The sequence below is a fragment of the Rhinatrema bivittatum genome, chromosome 11 (assembly GCF_901001135.1).
Source record: "Rhinatrema bivittatum chromosome 11, aRhiBiv1.1, whole genome shotgun sequence".
Lineage (NCBI taxonomy): Eukaryota > Metazoa > Chordata > Amphibia > Gymnophiona > Rhinatrematidae > Rhinatrema > Rhinatrema bivittatum.
In genome coordinates, this window is record NC_042625.1 from 71,548,695 (window position 1) to 71,574,366 (window position 25,672).

A 25,672-nucleotide genomic window follows, 5' to 3' on the forward strand; every position below is an offset into this window, starting at 1 on the left:
TGAGACAGGAGGTATTGGGAATAGGTGCTACATTTATTCTTCGCTACCCTTGTAAATGTTGTGTTATTTGTTTTATTAGCTATATTTTCTTCTCTCCTGAACAGTTTAGATCTTCTCCACTTCCCTAGTTGATCATCTATATAGCTTGTATGTAGTTTAAACAAGAGTATTCTTCAATGCTATGGCCTCTTCTTTATAGTTTCCTTATAATCTCCGTTTTCTCTCTCTCTCTCTCTCTCTCTGCTTCCCTTCTTATTTTATTTCGTAATGGTTAACAAAATGTGCTTATTATATATTGTTTCTGCATGTTATTTCTTTGTTATTTCCATTTAAAGACTCACTACAAAGTATTGTAATGTGTGCTTTGATTTATAAATGCCAATAAATAAATAAAAACAAAAATAAAACTTTTGCAAGTGAAAACATCTTCCTCTAACAGCTCTCCCCTGCCTACCCACTTCCTGTTCGGCCAGTTTCTGCCCTTTCTTCATCCTGGAGTTCTGCATTTCACCGGAGCGGCAGTCAGAAAGGTAAGGCTTCGCTCTTCTTATTTATTTGATGAATGTTTAAGACATGCATGTAAGCCTTATTGCTGAATTAAAAGCCCCAGACCTGTGTGTACTTCCCACTCTGTTCATGCTCACACTTTACAGTTTCTAAATTTGCCACTGCCTGCGTTCGTATTCGATGCAGGCTGTGTCTGCCTGTCCTGCCGAGGCTGATTTTTGGAGGGTTTTTTCCCCCTTCTAAAACATGAGAGATAATTCTGTAAATTAAGGGCAAAAAAACAAAACAAAACACAGGCAGATACGAAATTCCAAAATCTGGTAGTTCTTCCCGAATCAGAGAATTAAAAAAAAATTATTTTTATGTCATAAAAAAACTAATTCTAAGGACTTTTTGTTATTTAGAAAGGAAAAAATATATACATCCAGCAGACCTCTTAGGGGCTTTTCACTTCTCCCTTCTCACTCGTTTAGTGTCTGTTCATAATTTTGATGAGAAAAATGTGGAATGAAGGAAGGGGATCTTCTTATTAAAATATGACAAAAAATAGTTCTGTGAACTTCTGACTCGTGAAGGAACAGACTGAGGCTTTGAAAAGATGCTCGAATCAGAAAGCAAATCTCAGAACATCCTGAGGGTAGGACATGCCAGGGACCCTGCTGCACTGAAACACCGCCTAGGTCCTGCCGATCTTAGCAGCACGATACAGGACACTGGTCTGTTTGGGGCTCCCTGTACTACAATGAGCACCAAATGTAGCCACATGAGTTATCGTGGGTTGTGACTACTGCGGAAGGATGACCCCCAGGTCTCAGAATCCGGCATTGCCTCCCAATCTCCTGACAAGCCAAGTTTAAAATCCTCATGCCCGCCTACAGGGCTAGGGGTATCTCTAGCCACTGACACGCAGGGCTTAAACCCCAAATCTATTAGCTCCTGCCCTGAATCTCAGCCAGCAGTGGGGCCATTTAATGCTGCAGTCCCTTTCCTCTGGGCAGGCTGCAGAGAACAGAGCAATCGTGTTCTGCTCTGCCGTCTCCTCCAGTCATCTCCCGTCTCAGCTTATTCCCGGGTTTCAACAGGCAGCCTGTGGGAAAGAACAGGAGGGAGGAGGCTGAAGCAGAGACAGCCTGAGATCCCAGGACTCACTTAGCTGAGGGTAGAAGGGGGGGGAGAGGAAGGAGGCAAGTCAGGGAGCCATAAGTAAATGACAAGGAGGAAGAGACAGTAAACCGAAATGATTTGTATATCATACAAGAATGCCGGTATATAAGAATCCCAAATAAATAAATAAATGCTGGAAAGGGGTGAGATGAAGAGGGGGTTTTATGCTGGTGTTGCAAGTGGGTGGTGGTGAGAGAGGAGATAAATGTTGGGGAAGGCAAAGAGGAGAGCAACGCCCAGGGGAGTAGTGGGAGTGGGACTGGTGGTGGGGGAAGCGAGGGGAATGTGACACAAAAAGGGGTGAATATTGGGAAGGTGAGAAGAGGACCGAATGCTGGGGGAGACGTGAGGAGGGAGCATTGGAAGGGGAGATGAATTTGGTTACCTCCCCCCCGTCTCCCTGAAATCAGCCGTGTAAACTTGAGCTGTCTGAGCCAGCGTAGGAGGGTGCACGAGAACCTTATGGGTGGAGGGGTTGTGTGCACAAAGGCACAAGACCTGGGGAGAGGGAGCAAAACAGCTGCTGGAAATGGGGTAGAAGTGTGAGACAGAGCCAAAAGGGGAAGATTTGTGTGGTAAAAAAAACCCAGAGACGTGATGGTCGGTGTACATAAGAGAAAGCCAGAGGTAGTAAAGGGAAAGTGAGGGCGAGGGTGACAGAACCAAAGGTGGCGATGGTGGCAAAGAGCGATAGTTGGGAATGCAGATGGAGAGGGTGAGAGAGAGAGATGGAGGAGCGGATAAGTGAGAAACCAGAAGTGGTGAGGGGGAGGATGTATTTATTTATTTTTATTTATTTAGTACTTTTTTATACCGACATTCATGATACAGATCATATCATATCGGTGTATGAGAGAGGATATTAGTAGGGAAAGGGGATAATATTTAAGGGAATTACTAGAGGTGAGAGTCAGGGGATGGGGAGAGGAGATAAGAAGAGGATTAATAGCGTAACAATTTCCTGGGAATGATTCAGAGATCACAGAGACTGTGATAGCTTGTCCGAGGGCACCATTCCTTGGGCTTCATAGATAGAGATGGCAGAGAAGGACCATAAGGCACATTTAGCCTTCCCAATTTCATTCCTGATACTATATCTGCAGTACCTTCATGTAATCTGCTTTGAAGTCAGATTACCTTAAATCAAACAATTAAATCAAACAAAGAAGTACCATAGACCCCAGCTGATCTCTGTCTTTCTCTCACTTCTGTGCTTATCACAGGTTTTCTTGAATTCTTGTTACTGTTTTTGTCTTCTCTACCTTCCCTGGAAGGCCATTCCCTGCACCCATCCCCCTTTCTGTTAAGAAATATTTTCTGATTTCGTGCTGGAGTTTGCCCTTGCAGTGCCATCTTGTTCTAGAGCATGCACTCCTCTGAGGAAAGTTTGCTTCTTTCACTTATTTGAAAATGTATATAATCGCATAAACAACAATTACAGTAAAAGTGATTTACAAGTGAACATCAGTAGTGAACAAACAAAGAACAAAATAAAACACAAAAAAAATCCTACGGCCTGCCACCCCCTCAGATTGCTCTCCAATCTGTTTTAGCCAGGAACTAAAACCCTTAACACCAACCCCTACCCATCATCCCCAGCCGAATAAAAAATATAGTCCAGCATCTCATTTAATTATCCTTAAAAAAAAGCCAAAAAACAAATGGGCCCTTACCAACTTCTGAAACTTTAAATAAGTCGATGCCTTCCTTACCAAAACTGGCAGAGTATTCCAGACCTGCGGGGCCATGGATGTCAAAATCTGTTTTGAACCACAGCTGGTTCTAAAATTTTACTCCTGTGAAAATTCCAACCTAGCACTTTAGGAAGACCTAAGCACTTGACCAGGGTCATCCCAGGCTAACTTATCTGACAAACATTTTGGGGCCTTTAGAACACATGCATCAAAAAGTTATTAACAATAAAATTACAATTTAAATTGTAGCCAAATGTAAAGATGAGAATAAAGGAGATACTCTCTCCTGCCTAGTCTTCCCAATCACTAGCTGCAAATTTCTATTAAAACGACCTGGTAAACCCACAAACAGCACATTACAATAATCCAAAACCCCTACTACTAATGCTAATATCCCAATTTTCAATGCATTAGCATCCAGATAAGTCTGTAACTGGCATTCTCTTTTTAACGGAAAATGTACCCTTTTACATACCCGACCAAGGAAAGCCTCCATTGAGAATACAGAATGTAAGGTTAACCCAAGACTTTTAACCCTAAGATCAATATGGAACACATGCTCCCCCAAACATAGGTCTTATTAGTAACAACAAAGGCTTCTCAAATAAGTGCCCCATCCCCAAAATCTGTTTTAGATTTAATCAGCATCAAATGGCTATCCTGAAGCCAGAGATTCTAGTTAGGCAGGCATTTAAGAGGCACATTGCCTTCTCCAAAGCCCTACAACATTGACCAGAAACTGTATCCCATCAGAAAAGGCAAACTCTATGATACCTTCCTAGTTCTTGAAAAAGCTCTGCCAGAACTCATTATGAAAAATACACGCAGAGGGCCAGATTTTCTAACATATGCGCGGGCGTAGATTTGTGCGCGCAATCCAGCGCGCACAAATCTACGCCCGCCGCACGCATGTTATAAAATCCAGGATCGGCGCGCGCAAGGGGATGAACACTTGTGCACCTTGGGCCAGATTTTCTAATATACGTGCGGGCGTAGATTTGTGCGCGCAATCCAGCACGCACAAATCTATGCCCGCCGCACGCATGTTATAAAATCCGGGATCGGCGTGCACAAGGGGATGCACACTTGTGCACCTTGCACGCGCCGAGCCCTAGGGGAGCCCCGATGGCTTTCCCCGTTCCCTCCCAGGCTGCTCCGAAATCGGAGCAGCCTCAGAGGGAACTTTCCTTCCGCCCCCCCCACCTTCCCCACCCTTCCCCTATCTAACCCGCCCCCCCCAGCCCTACCTAAATCCCCCCCCCCTACCTTTATTTCTTTATTTACGCCTGTCTATGGGCAGGCCTAGGTTGCGCGCGCCGGCGTGACCGCTGTGCCGGAGGCCTCAGTCCCGCCCCGCCCTCAGCCCGCCCGCTCCCTGCCCATTTTGTCAAGCCCCGGGACTTATGCGCGTCCCAGGGCTTGCCCGCGTCGCCGAGCCTATACAAAATAGGCTCGGTGCGCGCAGGAGGGTTTTAAAAGGGGTTACACGCGTAACCTTTTAAAATCCGCCCCATACTATTTTTCCATGTGTACTACAAAATCAGCGAGGTATACAGGTACCACCGAAACTGATGCAACGAGTCATATCCCTGCTGGGCACTAACCTGTTATTTTGTGTAATTCTTCCAAAGAATGTGCATCTAAAGCTAGAAGCTTATATACAAGCAAAATATCAAGACTAACCACCAAATCCCGTCTTAACAACCAACACAATCAGGTAAACCTGTAATACTCTTGAATATCCCCCTCTCTCTCCTCTAGGGTTACATATTTAGGTCTTTAAATTATTTCATAAAGTTCTTTTGATCACTTCCACCCTGTCTATATTTTTTCAGTGGTACAGCTTCCACAATACTCCGGGCGAGGTCACACCAATAATCTGTACAGAGGCAAGTGCACCTCCCCTTTCCCTACTGGTTATGTCTCTCTCTATGCATACCGGCATCCCTCTGATGCTGGCTTCTGCCTGTTTTGCTATCTTTAGATCAACACCCCAAGGGCTCTCTCCTGGTTGGCGCACATCAGTATTTCATCCCACATCACTTACTGCTCTCCTGGATTTCTGCATCCCACATGCAAGATTCTGTATGTCTTTACATCGGACCTTAACGTTCGAGCCCTCAAGTCTTCTTAGATCACTTATCATTCAGTCTACTCCCTCGGTGGGGCCCACTCACTTGCAGATCTTATAATCATCTGCAAAAAGACAAACTTTGCCTACTAATTCCCCTTAAATATGTATTTCATTCAGTGTTTTAAAAGGGTGGACAAAACTGCTACACATAAAAACTCTCCCATTTCACAATACTCTTATAAACTGCTGATTTTTTAAATTTCTTTGACTTCAAAAAAGCACATGTATACTTTCAACTTTGAAATAACACCTATTGATTGTTTAAAGTGGGGGGAGGGAGGGCTGAGTCCTCAGAAATAAGGACATCAACACTGCTCATGTCATCTTGATGCAACCTCCATACATGGTCATTACAACAGCAAGAAATATCGATGGAGTTTCCTCCCCAAAATTCAGACTTTTGCCTTTACTGCTCAGTTAAAAGAAAACCAGCACTCGCTGGGTGGAGCTTACAGTATTATTAGGCTAACAAGGGTTTAAATACACAACCTCCACGTAATACTGAGAAGACTTCCTCTGTCACCAAGCAGATCCGCAAGCTTGCATATTTCAACATTGCTTACTATAGTAAATTACTACATGACATTTACAATATTAGTAGAGACTGAGAGGATACTAGTGGAAAAGAAGCACTTGGTCCATCCAGTCTGTCAACAAGCGCCTACCCTATTGTACTGGTACAGCTCCTATTCAGACTCTGGTCTTCTCCCTCCCTTCCTCCCTTCCTCCAAAACTCAGGTCCCTTTGTTTCTGTCCTACACTTGCTTGAATTCTGGCACTGTTGTTTAGGCCTCTATTCCTTCTAACACCTTCTCAATAAAAACATATTGTCTCACATTCCTTTTGAGGTTTCCTCCTTTCAGCTTCTCATGTGATTGAATATGATACATTATGTTACCTTACTGAAGCTGACAAGATGTGCCAGAGCTTCAGTTTTATATTAGGGATGAAATGACAAGATGTCTGATTTCCTCCTTCTAGGGAATTTCATCAACTCACAAAAAAAATGAATGTGACAGAAAGCTCTAGAGACTATAGTGATTACCCTGACTTTAATGAAACAGAGAACTCTGTCGCCACCACTCCACCTCATTTGTCCTACACCAGCTTCTCTCCCGCGACAGTGGTAAGTCTCACTATCTATGCTTTAGTTTTCCTTCTTGGAGTTCCCGGAAACCTGTTGGTCATCTGGATAACAGGCTTTGAAATGAAGAGGACAGTGAACACCGTTTGGTTTCTGCATCTTTCCATTGCGGACCTGCTCTGCTGCCTGTCGCTGCCCTTCCTGGCCATGCAAGTTGTGCTGGACCACCACTGGCCGCTGGGTGTCAATGCTTGCAAGCTGATCCCCTCCCTGACTCTATTCAACATGTACATGAGTGTTCTCCTCCTGACTGCCATTAGCGCCGATCGCTGTGCCCTGGTCATGAAGCCCGTTTGGTGCCAGAACAATAGGAATGCTTGCAAGGCCACAGTTATGTGCATCAGCCTGTGGTTCCTGGCTCTCCTGATGACCACCCCATCTTTCTATTTTCGTAACCTCTACACTCCTCCATTGACACACAAAAAGACTTGTAGCATGCAGTATGCCAAGGCAGGCCATCACGAAGCAACAGTGGAAGTCCTTGTTACTGTCTATCGGTTTGTGCTGGGTTTTATGGCTCCATTCTTGGTGATCTCAGTGTGCTATGGACTACTGTTGGCTAAGGTCAAAAGCAGCCGCTTCTCACAGTCAAATAAGACCCTAAAGATTGTTCTGGCAGTCATCATTGGTTTCTTTGTGTGTTGGTTCCCCTATCATGTGACTGGGATAATACTAGCCAGCCAGCCTCACATGTCAAGTCTTTACACGTCAACTGCTGAAGTGGATCCTGTGGTGGTCAGCCTGGCTTACATCAACAGCTGCATCAATCCCATTATTTACGTCCTCATGGGACAGGACTTCAAAGAGAAATTCAAGAAGAATATCAAGAGCATTCTGAGGAATGTTTTAACAGAAGATGCAAGCCAGTCAACCAATGAAAGCAAAAGAACGAGGTCAACACTGGAGGACGTGCACATAGACACAAACATCTGAGATACGGCTCAGGAGCTGGGGTCCTTGCTGAGCAAGCAGAACAATTATAGGGTGACTTGTCTACATTTCTTGCACAGTGGAATAAGAAACAAAATCTACTGTCCTACATTGCTTTGCTGAGCATGAGTGAGATACAAGGTCGCTGTGACCTTCAATCTGCTTTTGACTCAGATTATTTTCTCTTCACATTTAATTATTGCATCTCTATAGTGAATTAGTTTCTGATCTGATTTAAGTAAGTGCCTAACTCAGGTAACCAGTTGGATCAATCTATTTTGTTTTCTCCTGCATAGTTAATTTCCATTCCCTTGAAGTTACCAGCATTAAACAAACTGGAACTGGAGCCCTGTTTAAATATTTAGATATATTTATAAAACTAGAATCGTACAATATAAAAATCTAAGAGAACATTGAAGACCAGACATATTCAGATAAAAGTTTCCCAGTCAGAAACATAGACCCCAAGTATCAACCTATAATCATAGCACAACAATAACAAAAACAAAAATAAAATAAAATAATAAATGTGGGCCAAATAAGAAGACACAGTCCCATATTCTCAGTTAAATGTTTTGTTAAATAGTAGAGTTTTTATTGCTTTTTAAATGGTAACAATTTGTTGATCAATTGAATTTGTAATGGAAGTTTATTCCATAAGATTGGAAGCATGTATCTAAATTGCCTTTGTCTTGTCCTTTGCAAGCAGATGTCCTTTGTAGACAGTTCAATCAGTAATGATCCCAGTGAAGACCATAGAGAATGACTAGGAAAGTAGGGTAAGAGATTTTTTTAAGACAACCCATCCCCAATCTTTTTAATTATTTAAAGGCCAGATGTTGTATGAAAGTTGGAAGCAGAGCATGTATTCTATTGGGATCCAGGGCTTCCTATTGAAATAGGGTCCTCCTGTCTCGGCCCCCACAGCCCACCACAATGTGGGTAGCTGCATTTTGTGCAAGGTGTGGATATGCTCCTACTGACCACTCTCCTGGGTAAAAGAACTTTAATAGTTTAAGGCACTCTGGAAGCTTTATGTCCCTCCGCCTCTTCAAAACACTCTAGTGAGGATAATTCCAGAATAGCAAGGAATATGGGAAACACATCCTCTCAATAGACATCCCATTTTGATTCCCACCTAGAGCCCCGCACCGGCTGAGCCAAGCATACACCCTCTCGAGTCTCAGGAGCTCTGACCATAAAGCCAGGACTCCTACAGAGAAGAGAGCCCAAAATCTTCTGGCTCTTGATTTTATTACTCCTACCACCTCTCATGCACCACCATTGGGGTGTGTCTGTACAACACTATCTTCTCCTATGACCTCATGCATATGTGCCCCTTGGTGGAGACATATGTTCCTAAAGAGCACATCTGGGAACCTTGGAATTTTGTTCACTCTGAGGTTGCTGTTGATTAGCAGGGTGGGATAGATAATGTATATCAATATAAAGTGGATTTATATTCATATAACAACCAACAAGGACTGAATTGCACAGGCTGGGTAAACAAATAAGTGTGGTAGTAGCTTGCTTATGGCGGCGGTTACTACCCCTAACCAATTAAGCTAGATACTTCACTTAGAAGCAGTCAAGCACTGCTCTCTACATTAATGGCGGGGGTGGAAGGGAAATAGAACCAAAAGGTTACATTAATAGCGGGGGTGGAAGGGAAATAGAACCAAAAGGTTACTAAAGACCAAGAGTAACAGATAAGTACGAGGGATTAAGAAAAAAAAGTGTGAAAGCTTGCTGGGCAGACTGGATGGGCCATTTGGTCTTCTTCTGCCGTCATTTCTATGTTTTCTTCTACCACCACCATTCCACTAATCTTCACTTTGTCTTCCCTGCCCTCACCCCCCCTCCCCGCAGGGCCCTAACCCTAGCATTCTTTGCTCCCTCCCCTAGTCACAGCTGCCTGACTTGTGCAACCTCACCTTACCCTCAGCTGAACGAGTTCCAAAGTTCTAGAATCACAGCTGCAGACTGAGTTGTGTTTGTTGCAGCCCCTCTCCAGTTTCTCCTCACAAGCTGCCTGCAGTGTCTGCTCCAGACTCACCCCTTTTTTCCTGTTCCCTTCAGGCTTACTGAGGAAGGGGCGTGGCTAGAGCTGTATACAGAGATGCCTGAGCTTTCTATGTTTCCGAGAGTTCCCAGGTATGCTAATAAGGAACCTGTGGACAGCCTTGTAGAGGTTTCACTCAACATAAAAACTTTAGCAAAGATCTTATTTCCCCACAATAATCAGACACTGTAACACTACATCAAAAGTCATATGAGTTGAAACTGAAGGGCCTACATTGAATCTGACCAGTCAGAATGTCACTGTGATGTCACACGAGTTGCTCGTACCAATCTGGGCTTTCCAGAGGATTTTTGTACAAGCCACATGGGCCAGATTATTCCCTGACATCTACTTATAGGTTATAAATAATAAGGTTATTTTTTAAATATTACCCCTCCCAAATATTTAACGGAGTCTCCCAGCTCATGGTGTTATTTACAGGATAAGAGTGAACCTTTGCTTTTTTAACTTGTCCATAGGTACCCAACTGCCTGGCTAGGACTCTGACATAGTGTTATATATAACCTGTAAGGATGCACAAGTGGGACCCCGGTTCATTTTTGCTATATTCGCGCAGCAATGCATCGGGGCCTTCCCCAGTTCCCTCCCAGTCTGCTCCTACCCCAACCTCCCTTCCCCTTCTTCTCTCCTCCCCACCCTCTCAAAATTCAATTTTAAATCTTTTTACCTTTTTTTTTTACCAAGTTACTTCAGGACCCAACCTGAAGTAACTAGCGTGCACCGGCAGCCAGCCAGTGTGCAAGGCTCCGGGACCGCGAACAATGGCGCTCTCCCGGCCTGCCCCCTGCCCTGCCCCGCTAAAATACGCCCTCCGGCCCGCCCCTTCCAAGAGGCCTGGCACTTGAGCGCATCCCGGCCTTTACATGCATGGCCGGGCCTCTTGGAAGATTCGCCCAGCGCGCATAAAGTCCGGGATTTACATGCGCAGGGCTTTAAAAAATCTGCCCTTATGCATCTCCCACTGTAAGAGGGGCACTTTCAACTCAGGGTGGGTTTTGGGGGGGGGGGGCAGTGTTACAAGGGTCTACAGACCCTTGCGCCCTAGGCAGACCAATGGAAAACCTCCACCACCCCAAAAAAAATCCACCCTGAGTTGAAATCGCCCCTCTTACAGTGGTAGATAGAGAGTGTCCGATTCTCTCCCCCACCCCCTCAATGGGCACTTGTGAGAATTCACATAAATACTCCACACATACACGATAGGAATATTTTAAATGATACATGTGTCCCTGCACACACAATATAAAATGGAGCGTATTTTTGCTTGCATGCCCAATAAGCGCATTTATGGGTGCTCGCATGCTTCTCTTAAAATGTACCCGGTAGGGCCTTCATTTCCTAAAGGTTTTCTTCCATTCTGAGTCTATGAGGAAAATGCTTAGTATACAGGGCCCTTAAAGTCTAAACTCTGTGGGGATAGGAAAACACCTACAGTAATCATGAAAAGCAGAATATAAAGGAAAATGAAGGAAATCCAACGGGTCCTGTCAGCTGTACCTTTCGCCTTCGCAGCTGGTTGGTTTTCTCATCCAAAGTCGGCCCCTAACCCTTCGCCGGATGCCCCTTCCAGACCCCATTCCTTTTCCAGGGTGTGGTGTTGGTCCGCAGTCCTGGCACAGCAAACCCTCCCTCCAACCTCTTTCCCCCCACCCCGTCAGCTCTCTGCAAATGCCAAACCTGGGAACTTGGGCGCTGCGGTCATCCCGAGATTTGCTGTGGATTGAGGGAGGGCTTGCATGCATCGACTTTCCATTTTACACGTCCCACTCTCACCTACACAGTCTTATCGATATTACCCAGCTGAATCCCTGCAATGAGCTTCTCCTTAGCTTCCTCCAATATAGAATATAAAGTTTGGTAATAATCATGGAAGCCTCTTATACCCTCTCTGGATTTATGTAAATTCCCTTTTTTCTTTTTAATTTCGGAAATGGTATTCTGTACTCTCCTCTGATGCAACTGTCTGGCTAATATTTGATCAGGTTTGCTTCCTATGGATGCCTGCCCAGAGTTTTTAATCATGTTTTTGGTTTCTTCAGCCAATAAAGTATTCATCCTACCCCCAATCACTCTAAGTCTATGTGTTGCCTTCAGTTTGGGCTTTTTAAGTAGACGTTCAAGGGAGACCAATTCTGTTTGAAGTTGGGACAAGAGTCTCTCTATTTTCTTTCTTAATCCTTGTCCCAATTTCAATTGTCCATGGCCCCCCCCCCTGAACAAAAATTGATGTTGGCATCTCCATCTCCCTCTCCCTTTAGGCATTCCCTCTATCTTTCCCCCACCATCCTCCCACCAGGAAATCTCTTCATCCAGGTTTCCACCCCTTGTCCAGACTCCCTCACCCTCGTTCTCCTTCAGGCATTCCTAGGAACATGGAAACATGATGGCAGAAAAAGACTGTATGGCCCGTCTGGTCTGCCCAGCCAGCCAATTAATTTAGGTTTATAATTCCCATCACTTTCTTAGACATCTCCTGTATTTATCCCATGAATTCAAGAAAGCATGGGAGGGGAAATAAGATGGTGAGCCCAGTTGGGATCAGGAGGCCCCTACGTCTCTAGGAGAGGGCAGCTCTTGTAATATCTCTGACCTAACTGGAAGGTGTTGTGAGTACACTACAAAGGCAGGCAGAATACTTTTATGTTGAAGATAGCTGCCAGAGAGGTCGCATGTTGACTTGCTCTGTTTTCTGTGCCTCTTCTAATCGCTTTTGCTACTGGATTTCTGAAATGCCCCACAAAAGAAAAGGAAAGATCCGAGTCTTTCCTCCTGTACCGGAGAATCCTGAGGGGCAGCCCAGATTTCATGCTTGAGGACGTCCAGCCCCGCAGGAGAGGAAGGGAAAGGAGCCCTTTACTCACCAGGGGAACAATCACTGATGCCTCCGGACCCCAGAACGCCACTGCAGGCTTATCCACTGTCCGAGGTCGCGGTGACTGAGACGTCTATTGGGGAAGACATCGGGTGTGCTCAGATGGGAGGCTCCGCTGGCAGCGGAACAGAGGGAAGAGCAACCCAGGCTCCTGCTGAGACCCTGGAGAGCATTGTGGAGGAAGAGGGACTCAGACCTATGGTAACTTCGAGAGGCAGAAATGCCAAGGGGCAAGGGTTTGGCTTGTTTACCCCGTGGAGAATTGTGAAGCCAGCGGTTGTAGCCCTTGAGGCCCTATGGGACCTGGTTGCAGGGAATACGATGAAACTCGACGAACAGGCCTACAGACTGGAGGCGGTAACAAAAAGAATGGATAAATTTGAACTTGTAAATCACACAAACATATAAGAGAAAAGTGCACAATTTTATTATCACAACGTTTTTAAACAATTTTGGAAATGTGTCCTAAAATGCACATACACTCACACACACACATCCATACTCTAAAAACACCACGCACAATACAGAAAGATAGTAAGCCATAAGACCATAAGGCCTGTACATCATTATTTTTCATTAACCAAATGCAAAGTCATGTATCAGTACCCCCTGTGGCTTTTATGTAACCACTTACAACTCTATACCCGGCTTTCTCCCATTTTTTCAAACTATCAATGTAAAACTGAAATACTGAAACATAACTATGTAATAATTTAAACCTCTTGAATGTTTCTTCATATGGCAGACTTCCCTGCATATGCCTCTTTACTTCTGGGCAACACTTCATATTACTGTTATAATTAAACCCCTTTCTTCCCTTCCGGGTGATACTTCATGTTGTCATTGTGGTTTGTCCACAACAAGCGGCCCTTGTTTCACAACCATCTGCTTCCTCAGGGGGATGGTAACCACTGAGAAAAGAAGCCCAAATACGTTCACCTTAAGTGGATGCTATATCATAATATATAAGACACATTTACCTTCAAAAACTTTATATGAAAAAACTACCAAATAGCGTCTATGACTCAATTTGTTCCCAGGCTGTCCGCTTATATCAAACGTTGCCACCAAGTGCCTCTTATCTCTCCCAAAACCGGCTTATGTCTAGACACGAAGGATTATCTATTCACGATGAATTTTCAAAACCTGAAACAATAAGCACACAATCCAAACAGTACTTCCCATAGAACCACAAATTTGAACTTGATCATTACCAAGATAAAATGGATCAAACAAACGCTATGAAGAAGGTAACTGAAAAGGTAAAAAAAATTACAAGATTTGAGTGCTGTTTCTGTCAATGAGAGACTTTCGTCATTAAGAAGGCTTGAGTTGGTTGAAAACTATTTAAGGCACTTAAACCTAAGACTCCTCAACTTCCCAAAGGTGATGGGAGAGTTACCTTTTCAGACTTTTAAAACTTATGTTGTAGAGATCCTAAAGTTGCCCCCAGATAAAGTTCCTTCATTAAAAAAAAATATTCTTCCTACCTCAAAGAAGCTCTCCCATATTGCCTAATATAGGGATAGATACGTCTAATCTATCTAATTTCCTGGAATCTTCAGGGATTGAAATAATTGAGAGGTCTGCTTTATTTGTAACTTTTTTTTTTTCAGAAAATGATCTTGGTTTAATTATGAAGAATTATTTTAAGAATATGAATGTATTTTTCTTGGGAGGTCAGGTTCGGATTTTTCCCGACTTAGCAAAATCCACGCAACAGCGCAGGAAGAGATTCCTACCTGTGCGCTCAGAGGTTTTAGCATTAGGGGGTACTTATGTTTTGCGGTACCCCTGTAAATGCATTATAAAACTCTCTGGGAATACATATAGATTCTTCAGTCCGGAACAACTACAGACCTTTCTTGAGGCTCGGGCGCAATAACCTGTACTTCATAGATGGGGGTCCATAATTAGTAATACAGCTGCTTAACTTCATGTATGATAAAGAAATAACTGTTTTCTTATGTTCGCCTTAATTTTTTTTTCCTCTCTTTTTCCTACGTAAGAAGAGATTCATGATATGTTTAGGTTTCTAATTTTTGTGGTTTGTAAATTAAAGAGAAATCATGTAACTATGAAACAATATTAATGTAAATCTCTTGGATTTCTGTGCAAAGGTTTCTTTGTATTAAATTTATAAATCTTGATAAATAAAAAATTTAAAAAAAAAGAATACTTTTATGTTTGCTGATTATGTTAATAAAAGTTAAAGTTGCAAGATGAAAAGCTGGAGTCAGCGTGTTTCCTGACTCCAGAGAGTAAAGTTTTGCTCAGCATCCTTATAGTCCTGTACTGTGAAAAATACAAAGACATCAGAGATGTACATTTCCCAAAGTTGACATTTTCCAATCACTAAACTTAAAATATTTTCTATCTTTGTTTTCTGGACATTTAATTTCTTTCTATTGCGTTAGATCTAAAGGGGGAATCTACTTTTAGGACCTTCATTTTCTCCATTTTCCTTTTCCAGGGTCTCCTTTCCATTTGCTGTTTCTTCTCTCTTCTTCTATTTGCTTCACTTCTTCCCTTATATATGTCTCTGACTTTGATTTTTTTCCTTTCATCTCATGGCTCTGGCTCTCTGTTAACTCTTAACCAGATTTCCCCCCTCCTTTTTCCTCTCTACTTCTCACTTTTCCAGCTTTTCATCTTCCTAACTCTCCCCTCCATTGTTCCCTCTCCGTCCTCCATATCTCCCTCACTAATCTCCAGATATCGCGTTCCTTTTCCTTACCCTACAACTGCTGTCTATTTTCTGGCTCTTACACTCACCCCACCATCCCTAAGTTGACTCTCCCCCATCCCACCAAGAAGCCCCCTTCAGGCTCTCCTATCCCTATCTCTTTACTTCTCTCTCTCCCCTTGTCATTTCTCCTGGTTTCTGGGCATGTCCAAGCCTGACCAGAGCCTGATGGACAAAGGACTATTGAGTTCAGATCTACCCTGCAACACTGCAGCCCGAGTCCACTTTGATTTTCACCTCAATGTTATAAAATCTGGACTAGAGAGAAGATGCTGCATGCTGACAGGCCAATGAGAGCATTTGGTTGTCATGAAAGAGGTAAAAGTTAAACTGGACCCTTGTAGTTAATCTTACCTTTCTGCTTGTCTAGGGTAGCCCCTGTAGTTAATCTTACCATGTCTAGTGTAGCCCCTGGACCCTTGTAGTTAATTTTACCTTTCTGCTTGTTTGGTGTAGCCCCTGTAGTTAATCTTACCGTGTCTAGTGTAGCCCCTGGACCCTTGTAGTTAATCTAACCTTTCTGCTTGTTTGGTGTAGCCCCTGTAGTTAATCTTACCGTGTCTAGTGTAGCCCCTGGACCCTTGTAGTTAATTTTACCTTTCTGCTTGTTTGGTGTAGCCCCTGTAGTTAATCTTACCGTGTCTAGTGTAGCCCCTGGATCCTTGTAGTTAATCTAACCTTTCTGCTTGTTTGGTGTAGCCCCTGTAGTTAATCTTACCGTGTCTAGTGTAGCCCCTGGACCCTTGTAGTTAATCTAACCTTTCTGCTTGTCTAGTGTAGCCCCTGTAGTTAATCTTACCGTGTCTAGTGTAGCCCCTGGACCCTTGTAGTTAATCTAACCTTTCTGCTTGTCTAGTGTAGCCCCTGTAGTTAATCTTACTGTGTCTAGTGTAGCCCCTGGACCCTTGTAGTTAATCTAACCTTTCTGCTTGTCTAGTGTAGCCCCTGTAGTTAATCTTACTGTGTCTAGTGTAGCCCCTGGACCCTTGTAGTTAATTTTACCTTTCTGCTTGTTTGGTGTAGCCCCTGTTTGGGGGTTTTAGTTTAGAAGTGCAGGGGTACCACTCAGTCCTAGGGTCAAGTCCTCACACAGTCATTACTAGCCCCAGAGGGGGGGGGGAGGCTGAACCTTCAGGGCCAAGGCACAGAAGTGAGAACCTCTTCTCTGTGTGTACTGTGGTTATTTAAATGGAGTTGTAGAATGATACAGCTGGTCATGCTGGCGGGGTGTTCCAAAAACAACTGTACTGAAAGTCTTCCAATTTAATCATCTGGCACCATACACGTTTATTTCTTGTTACATCCATGTCCATGAATACTTAAATCAACCTGTTCCTTTTCTTTTCTATGCCTGTATCCCTCAGACAGGGTCCTGAAATGGGCCCACTCTCCAGGGATTGGACCGGTGAGTATCACAGGTATGCAAGAGGGTCCTAGCCATAGGGCAACCCTCTCCCAAACAGTAACTGAAATCCAAGAGTGTAACAGTCCCTCTTCAACAACCACATTCCTCTTGTTCACAGTGTGAAGAATCTGGTCAGCGTCTACAGGTATCCATAATGCTCTTACTCTCAGATTCTCCTCTTCACTGGTAGACTTGCAATCTCAATTCAAGGGATCCAGGAAGCAAGGGAAATCAAAGATTTATTTATTTAAAAATATTTGTAGCCTGCTTATAACGAACTGGTTGAGCTAAGCAGGTTATAATACATGATAAAAATATACAAAAGTCAATTTTACAATAAATATAAACATAACTTTAAAACTAAATCATCATCCTGAACAGAGTAGACATGAATACTAAAATCCCATTGTCAAAGCTCCCCATAAGCCTCTTGGAACAAGTATATGTCGTCACCTTCTATGATCTTCTATTCCCCTCAATTAGGCAGGAAGGGTGACAGGACAAAAAAAAAAAAAACAAACAAAAAACTTTCTCCCAAAACCAGTAATAAAAAAAAAACAATGGGTCTGTACAACAAAATACCATTAGGGGATTGTGCTGCAGTGAATTACCACTGAACTTGCATCCATAGGCTGTGAGGTGGCACCAGCGATTCTTCCCTACCGGCCCTCCCAGGAGCTGGTGGAGAAGGCCTTCCCTGAGCCAGGGACAGGAGATGCCAACACTCTCAAAAATTACAAGAACTTATAAGCTCAGAACCGGAGACAACCCAAGGTGACAGGTGGTACGCATACTGAAAGGGACTACTGCAAATCTGCCACCGAGCCAACGAGGCTCGGTGCTGGAGGTAGGCCAAACAGCACGCCTTCTCGTCCAAAATTCAAACTAAGGCCAAGATTTACGTTCTCCCCCCACCCACTCCCACCCCCCATTCTCTCTCTTTGGAAAAAATGCTTCATCAGTGATCCCCTAAACCTGCCACAAAGCTTTGCCATTCTGTCTGCTTGCATACAGAGAGAATGGGAGCTCCTCCCTGGAGGTGCTTTCAGGACTGGCGTGCTCCACCCCTATCCCCAAGTCCTTAGGGGGAGGATGAACAGGGGTGACCGCCATAGACCCTGTACTTTGAGGGGAGGGGGAGTCTGCATCTCTAATCTATTGTCAGCTAGCGTTCTAGAACCCCCTCTGCAGTTGATTTGCCCTGGATTTACCCTCCTAAGGTAAGCCCTGCTTATACCCCAAATCAAGACTTAACCTAGGGCCATCTAGTGGAGGTCCCCGAGGGGGTCTCTACACTAGTTTAATAAATCATCATATCTATTTTGCTCAAAACTTCTTGCACCACTCCTGCAGCCTGGCACACTGTATCATTTTAAACCTCTTTCCCTTGGGAGCACAGCTCAGCTGCGTTATGATGCCAGTAGGGTACTGTAAAAGCAGCCTTGTTGGTTACTCACCATATGGACATTGTATTGCATGATCCCCACTCTGCTACCATCAAGATTTGCTTTTCCCAATACATTTCAGATACATTTTTAGACCCTATGATTCTGCAAACACAATTTCTGCAACACAGGATATTGCTCTGTGGTTCAGGATATCCTTCTTTGGTGTTGCTTCAGAAACCTGAAACCGCAATACTGAGAAGAGTGTCTTCCCCACTAGAATACAGGGAAAATAAGAGTCCATGCACGGTGCCACAAACTCCCTTGGATTGGCTTAGGCCCTCTCTGTGAGTGATGTTATTACACGGTATTCTTCTAAGCACAGAGGAAGAATGGGATCTGGGGGTGATTGAATCTGATGATCTTAGTGTGGCTAAACAGGTGGATAAAGTGATGGTGAAAGCCAGAAAGATGCTTGGCTGCATAGAGAGAGGAATGGTCAGCAGAAAAAGGGAGGCGATACTGCCCCTGTATCTGTCCCTGGTGAGACCTCACTTGGAATACTTTGTACAATTCTGGAGATCGCACCTTCAAAAGGATATAAACAGGATGGATTCAGATGGACCAGAGGGTGGCTACTAAAGTGGTTAGTGGTCTTTGTTTAAAGCATATGGGGATAGACTTAAAAATCTAAACATGTATACCCTAGAGGAAAGGTGAGATACAGGAGATATGATAGACACATTCAAATATCTCAAATGTTTCCATGCACAGGAGGTGAGCCTTTTTTTTTTTTTTTTAATGGAAAAGAGGCTCTAGAACAAGCGAGTCATGATATAAGATTGAAAGGGGGTAGAATCAGGAATAATCTTAGGAAATGTTTCTTTACAGAGAGGGTGGTGGTTGTATGGAACGGCCTCCTAGTGGAAGTGGTGGAGACAAAAACAGTATCTGAATTCAAGAAAGCAGGGGATAAACACAGGGGATCTCTGAGGGAGTGATGGGAATTATAATGCTAAATTAATTGGATGGTTGGGCAGACTGGATGGGCCATACGGTCTTTTTCTGCCCTCATGTTTCTATGTTTCTATGACATTATGACAAGCCTATTCCAATTAGAGTCAGCGCTCAAGAAGAAACTGCACTGGGAGGTGCTGCTCTCATGAGGTCAGGGACACGACAGGAAAGAGGTCAAAAGAATCTCCGGAAAAACGTAGCATTTACAAAAGGCAGCTTCTCATCAAAGCAAGTGCAGGGTTATCGGTTCCAAACTGATTTATGAGGTTTAGAGAAGAAATAGTTTGATGGCGGGTTTTTATCCAACAGGTCTCAACTCGAGCCCTCGAGAACCCTGGACAGTCAGTTCCACAATGAATATGCAGATGTACTTGCATACATTTGAACAAAGAACCGGGTTATATTTGCTCAATTTGGTTCAGGGAGGGGGATCATTGGATCCATTCCTGCTGGTCAATGTTATGCTCAGGCTTGTGAACCCTTAGGCCAACAGGAGGATGGAATACCTTAGGAGGAAGATCCGTAGGTTCTCCCATCGGGTAGCGAGGCAGGAACAGAAGACGTGACCAGCTGACCCTCGGCACTGGAGACAGAGGGGACTGTGGAGGCAGACAAAGAGTCGTGACGTCGAAGAACGGAAGTGTGTCTTCGCCACTGGAAGTCCGCGGTCCCCCCAGAAGGAGCCCGTAGGGACCCAGACCGCTGGGACTTAGGTGGACCTTTGAGAGGTCAAGAAGTTCGGTGCAAGGGCTGACTGGAGCTTCACCCCTGGAAGCCCGCGGTCCCCCCGGGAGGAGCCTGTAGGAACCCGGGCCGCTGGGACTTAGGCGGGCCCTTGGAGACAATGGTCAAGAAGAGGTCCGAGGTCAAGTACCAGAGGGTCGTCGCTTACCAGTCCGAGGGATCACCACTTGCCAGTCCGAAGTCACACACCAGGAATCACCACTAGCCGATCCGAAGTCAGGAACCAGGAACACCAAGACAAAACAGGAACAAGGATCCAACGCACAAGAACTCACCGAAGCAAGCAGACCTAACTAACCACGGAAGTTGCCAAGACAAGGAATGAGCAGAGGAAGCCGCCCTTTATACTTCCCCTGCTCTGGCTGTTAGGGAACAGTTGAACCTAGTTAAAGGGATCAGGTCCCTTTAAATCTGTCAAGGCGGTGCGGCCTCGCGCCTAAAGATGGCAGCAGCCATCTTGGATTTCATCCGCATAGGAAAACACTGCTGGACGCTGCGAGGGGGGAGCAGGGACGGATCCCCCTGCGGCGAGCAGCACAGGATCCCATGCCAGAGCGACGGGCCTTGAGTTAGGACCTTCCCCCAGGACTCCCGCGGCGGTTCGCCGTCGCAGGCAAAGTAGGGGACCGCAGCCGTGGTAGACCACGGCCGCGGAACACAACAGTCAAGCTGATCCAGTTTTGGTTTTATCACCCCTTCTCTCCAACATAAAGACTTGCAAAGCCAGGGCCAGATCAGCCTGACTAATAGAAATGGAGCCAGTCGGTCACCCCCTACTTGAGAATCAGATGTAGGAACTCTTCCTTGAAGAGTGCACCAGACACCCCGAATGGTGCCAGCTAAATGTGTTTTAAGGAATTCAAACACCAAGCAGTCAATTCCCTGTGTCCCTGCCTCAGCCTCTCTTTACAGCTCAATAGCACCAGAAGTTTACAGTATTAATTCCCTGTGTACCCTGACATAGGCCTAGGCCTTTCAATTCCTGTTTTCTTCTTCTCTTTTTTTTTTTTTTTCACTTCTCTCATGCAACCCAGCTGCTTGCTGTAGCATTCAAGGAACTATTTATAAAATCTGCAAGGACAGCTAGAAGTTTAGTTCATGTTTTCAGGGATTATTTTTAAATGCCCATTCCATAAAACATAAATAGTGCCAAGCCCAGCATCTCCAACAGTGGCCAATCCAGGTCACAAGTACCTGGCAGATCCCAGGGCCTGAGAAATGTCCCAGCTGGTGAAGGAAAACTTAAAAGCCATTTTTTTCTTTACCTGAGACATCTCGGATATCAAGCTGAAACCCTCATGGGTTTGCACTGCCAGGGTGAGCGAACACAGCGTCGGAATGGCGGCTAATGCTAGAGTTGGGTCGGGAGCTCCGTGGTTAAGCTGCCATCTCTGGAGGTGACATCACCTCCTCTGACCCAGTGATAATTTTCGGTCTGCAGCTACTTGGGTCATCCCGGCAGTCGATTTGGAATATTCTATTCGATAGGAAGGAGGAGAACCATTTGAAAACACTTCCGTCTATTCCAATTTTCCTCAATTGATGGCATAGAAGTGTGTGGTCCACAGTGTTGAAGGCTGCTGTTAAGTTTATTAGCACCAGAATGTAAGTTTCATCATCGTCAAACCCCTGTAGTACAGTTTCTAGTAAAGTTTCTGTTGAGTGGTTTTTTTCTGAATCCGAATTGGTTTGGATATAGAATATCATTGTCTTCTAGGTGGTTATCCAGCCGAGATAACACTGCTTTTTCTAGAACTTTCGAGATAAAAGGCAAGTTGGATATTGGTCGATAATTGCCCCAGTCATCGGTTCTACCAGTTTTATCTTTTAGTGTTGGTTTTATCACACGGACACGGACCGTAGAGACGCCATCAAGGGATGGAGTCTCTTAGCTGCTTGGCAGTTACAAGTTTCTCTACGCTGTGGTACTGCCAGTTCTGACCCGTGTGGCACCTATCCGGTCACTCATTGACTTTTATTCCTTTGAACTAGACGACACACTAACTCCGGTTTGCTGCAACCATTGTGATAGAATACCGCAACGGCCGCCCTCTTCAAGCTGAACTGACAATTTATTTCAGCATTTCCCCTATACGTGCATGAAGCTTACTTCATTTGAAGGCTACTGAAATGCAACATAATTATTTGAACTTCTTGGACTCCTGTCCCTCCCAACACAGCCCTTGTGGCGAAACATGATCCGTGTCGGGGGACCAAAACTTTCCTGTATGTTATGTTTCAATTAAGTGGTAAAAGTACCTTCTGTATTAGGATTCCTATTTGTCTATTGCAATTACAAACAGGGATAAAACCTTGCAAGAAAACCCTGTTCCCACCTTGGTTTCACTTAACATGGGCTCACAGAGATCTCTAGATCACGCTGTAGTTAACTTGCAGCACCAGACACTGAAAAAAGAAAAACATCATGATCAAGGGCTAAAGCTACCTGTCTTAATTCCTTCTGAAGGCAATATCTATCAGCAGAAGCTAGCAGGGGAGGAACATTGCAATCAAGATAAAAAGGAACAGTATATGACAAGGTTCTGAGTTTACCTGTTCTGAAAGATGATTCTTGTAATCCAGCTCTCAAAAACCCCAGTCTGATTCTTGCCAAGCTAACACCCCCACCTAAGCCTGATCAAGCTATCTGCATTTCATCTCCAGCCAAGGTTAACTTACCTCTAAAACCAACATCTGAATGGGAGAAATTGGTAATCACTAGCTCCACTGCCTCTGGATTTTCCATTCCGTTAACAAATACTGAAAGCCTTGCTCTTAGACCTGAAAGTCTAACTGTAGGTAATCAAGGGTTAATCAGAACTTGAGCCTCACAGAAAGCAGCCTATACGTTTCCCACAATTAATCTGGGTCATCTTGCTTCAAATAAATCTAGCATTAAAAACTACCTCAGTAGTGGAGGTCACTTCCAGCTCTGATCCTATAGCTGTGTCTGAGTCAGCCAGAATAATTAGCTGCCCAGATTTCATCATTACACAGAATACAGTGATACACTCCATCCCAGATTTTCTAACTCACTCTTCTACAAAGAACCCTTTGCCTGAGAAGGATCTGATATTCAGTACCCAGAATCTGCCTTTACTCTCTGAAAGGAACTCTAACCATGCTCCAGGCTTTAATTTTGTTCCAGATCCTACTCTGAACAATCCAGTCCAGGATGTGAGCACTATCATGCTCACAGGATGTGACCGCCTCAGACCATGCTGCCCCAGGAGGGGTTCAATCCAACCATGCCACACCAAGAGGGTCCAGTCCGATCATGCTGCCCCGGAATAGGTTCAAGTTAGCCATGATGCCCCAGGAGGAGTCCAGTCCAGCCGTCTACCCCAGGAGGAGCCCCAGCCTCTCACACTAGCCTTGCCTCTGAAAAACTCTAGTCCACTAACTTACTCTGAAGAAATCCAGAGTCTGACAACCTAGTCCCAAGTGTTCTTGGCAGACCTTCAAAAATGTTCTCTCAGACCCTGTTGCTTATGCCTCCTGGTGTTCATTACCACCTTGGCTATACCCCTGATGCCCAAGATCCTCCTTTCCATTGGGACCTGGGGGGCTTATGAGGGTGGGTACTGCTAGGCTCTTGACTGTTATGCAGCCTCCCTACCACCAGAGGTTTCCTTTGAGCTACACCTGCTTTCGCTCTATTCAGAGTCTCTATGGTCCCATGACTCAGAAGGGCCCAACCTATTTAACCCTGCCTCTGCAAAGTCCAGTGCCTTGTCAGCGAGTCTACTTGGCTCCCTGCTTGGCCCCATTCTTCTGTGTATTACTTTGTGGCCTTCTGCTTAGCCTTGCCTCCTGGCCTTCTCAGGCCCTCTATTTAGCCCGCTGCCTTTGAGCATCTGTATTCCTTGATCTTAGTTCTGTCTAGTCCTGTCCTTGTATCCAGCCCTTACCTCAGACTTCAGCCTTGTTTCAGCCTCTAGTTGTGCACAGCCTGCACCTCAGCTCTAGCCACAGCCTAAGTCCTGCTGGCCACCAGATCCTAAGGGTTCAACTTGTGGGGGAGGTGGCTGGTACAGGCAGAAGATCTGCTCTGTCTTGCCCTGAAGTCCTGGATTGCTCCCGTGAGGGTCCCTCAGCTCTAGCTGGACCGTCAACTGTGACAAATACATCTGGACTGTGCTTCTAAGATGTTTTGTTTTTTTTATTAAACAATATCCCTGCCTGTTATACATTCTTAACCTTTGCAGCTGCACCTTTCAGGATTTTCTAACTATTTTCCTTATTTTATCAAAATTTCCCTTTTGAAAGTTTAGTGTTAGAGCTGTATATTTACATATTGTCCCCCCTTCCAGTCATTAGTTCAAATTTGATCATGTTATGATCACTATTGCCAAGTGGCCCCACCACCGTTACCTCTCTCACCAAATCCTTCATTCTGCTATGAATTTGATTTAAAATAGCTTGCTCTCTCATTGGTTCCTGAATCAATTGCTCCATGAAGCAGTCAATTATTTCATCCAGGAAATTTACCTCTCCAGCATGTCCTGATGTTACATTTACCCAGTCAATATTGGAGTAATTGAAATCTACCATTATTACTGCACTGTCAAATTGGTTAGGTTCCCTGATCTCTCTTAGCATTTCATCGCCCATCTCATCATTTTGTCAGGTGGATGGTAGTATACTCCTATCACTATACTCTTACCCAACTCACATGGGATTTCTACCCATATAGATTTTACTGTGCATTTAGTCTCTTGTATGATCTTTATCCTGTTGAACTCTAAGCTCTCTTGGACATAAAGAGCCACACACACACCAACTCAATCCTCTCTATCATTGCGATATAATTTGCACCCTTATATAGCACTGTCCCATTGGTTATCCTCCTTCCAGCAGCTCTCTGAGATGCCAGTTATGTCTATCTCATCATTCACTACTATACACTCTAAATCTCCCATCTTACTTCTTGGACATCTGGCATTGGCATACATACATTTCAAAGTGTGTTTTTTGTTTGTATTAACAGCCTACTTTTACGTTGACAGGGATAATTTGGAATCCATTAGCTCAGGTGATTCTTTACTTATAGACACATGGACTATTTTTGCTTTTATTGAAACCTCTCTATTGGGATGCCCTAACTCTTCTGTTTCATTAGTATCCTTTGAAGATACATCCTCCCGAACCATGCACTGCCAAGTAACTGTCATTAAGCACTGGTGATATTTAGAGACAAAGACATGGGGACTGGCATATGCCAAGTGGTCTAATGGCTCAGTAACAAAAAGGTCAAGCTGTGCCCATCCTGGTTTTATCCCTGAGGCCTACATGGAGATGTGACTCTAATAATCCTCCAAGATAAGCAGGGGCTGCACCTCCCTGGGGGCAGAACCAATAGGAGCTCAGCCTGTCCCTTTTTCTATGGATCCATATGGGCACCCTGCCCATTTGGCAGGTTGGTCCCTTTTTCAACACATGACTGGATCAAAGATTTAAAGATCTCCAGACAGTCATTTGCCTTGATAGCATTATCCCTTTGACACAAACCACTAAGGTTCAAGAATCTAGAATGAATGTTTGTGGACAGATATAAGATTACCAGGTGACTCCTGTTCCTCAGGGACAGGCTAAACCAGCCCTGTAAGACAAATCCTGCACCTTCAGCTCAACTCCTGCTTTGGATGAGTAAAGAGACGCATGAAGAAGAAAGACATCTGGCATGCATCTCTTAATTATTCTTTTCCTGGAATTTTTCCCAGTTTCCTGCATTTTCTTGACCCATTCATCATCATCTATGAGAAAAGACTAAAGAAGTTAGGACTTTTCAGCTTGGAGAAGAGACGACTGAGGGGGGATATGATAGAGGTGTTTAAAATCATGAGA

At 44.4% G+C, this 25,672-nt stretch overlaps 1 protein-coding gene and 1 long non-coding RNA gene across 2 annotated transcripts; both read left to right on the plus strand.

Moving 5' to 3' along the window:
- Positions 1–401: 401 nt before the first annotated feature.
- Positions 402–5,258, plus strand: LOC115073022. The gene is made up of 3 exons (XR_003851919.1): positions 402–530; positions 4,997–5,082; positions 5,201–5,258. It is a non-coding gene; the product is annotated as an uncharacterized LOC115073022 (long non-coding RNA).
- Positions 5,259–6,484: 1,226 nt separating this feature from the next.
- LOC115073487 (C5a anaphylatoxin chemotactic receptor 1-like) lies at positions 6,485–8,248 on the plus strand. The gene has a single exon (XM_029571934.1). It carries the CDS (start codon positions 6,506–6,508, stop codon positions 7,574–7,576), a length of 1,071 nt encoding a protein of 356 aa, XP_029427794.1. The 5' UTR covers positions 6,485–6,505; the 3' UTR covers positions 7,577–8,248.
- The last annotated feature ends 17,424 nt before the right edge of the window (positions 8,249–25,672 follow it).

Bases quoted from the DNA above. Each gene is read 5' to 3' on its own strand.
- LOC115073487 (XM_029571934.1), top strand. From the start codon at position 6,506: ATGAATGTGACAGAAAGCTCTAGAGACTATAGTGATTACCCTGACTTT.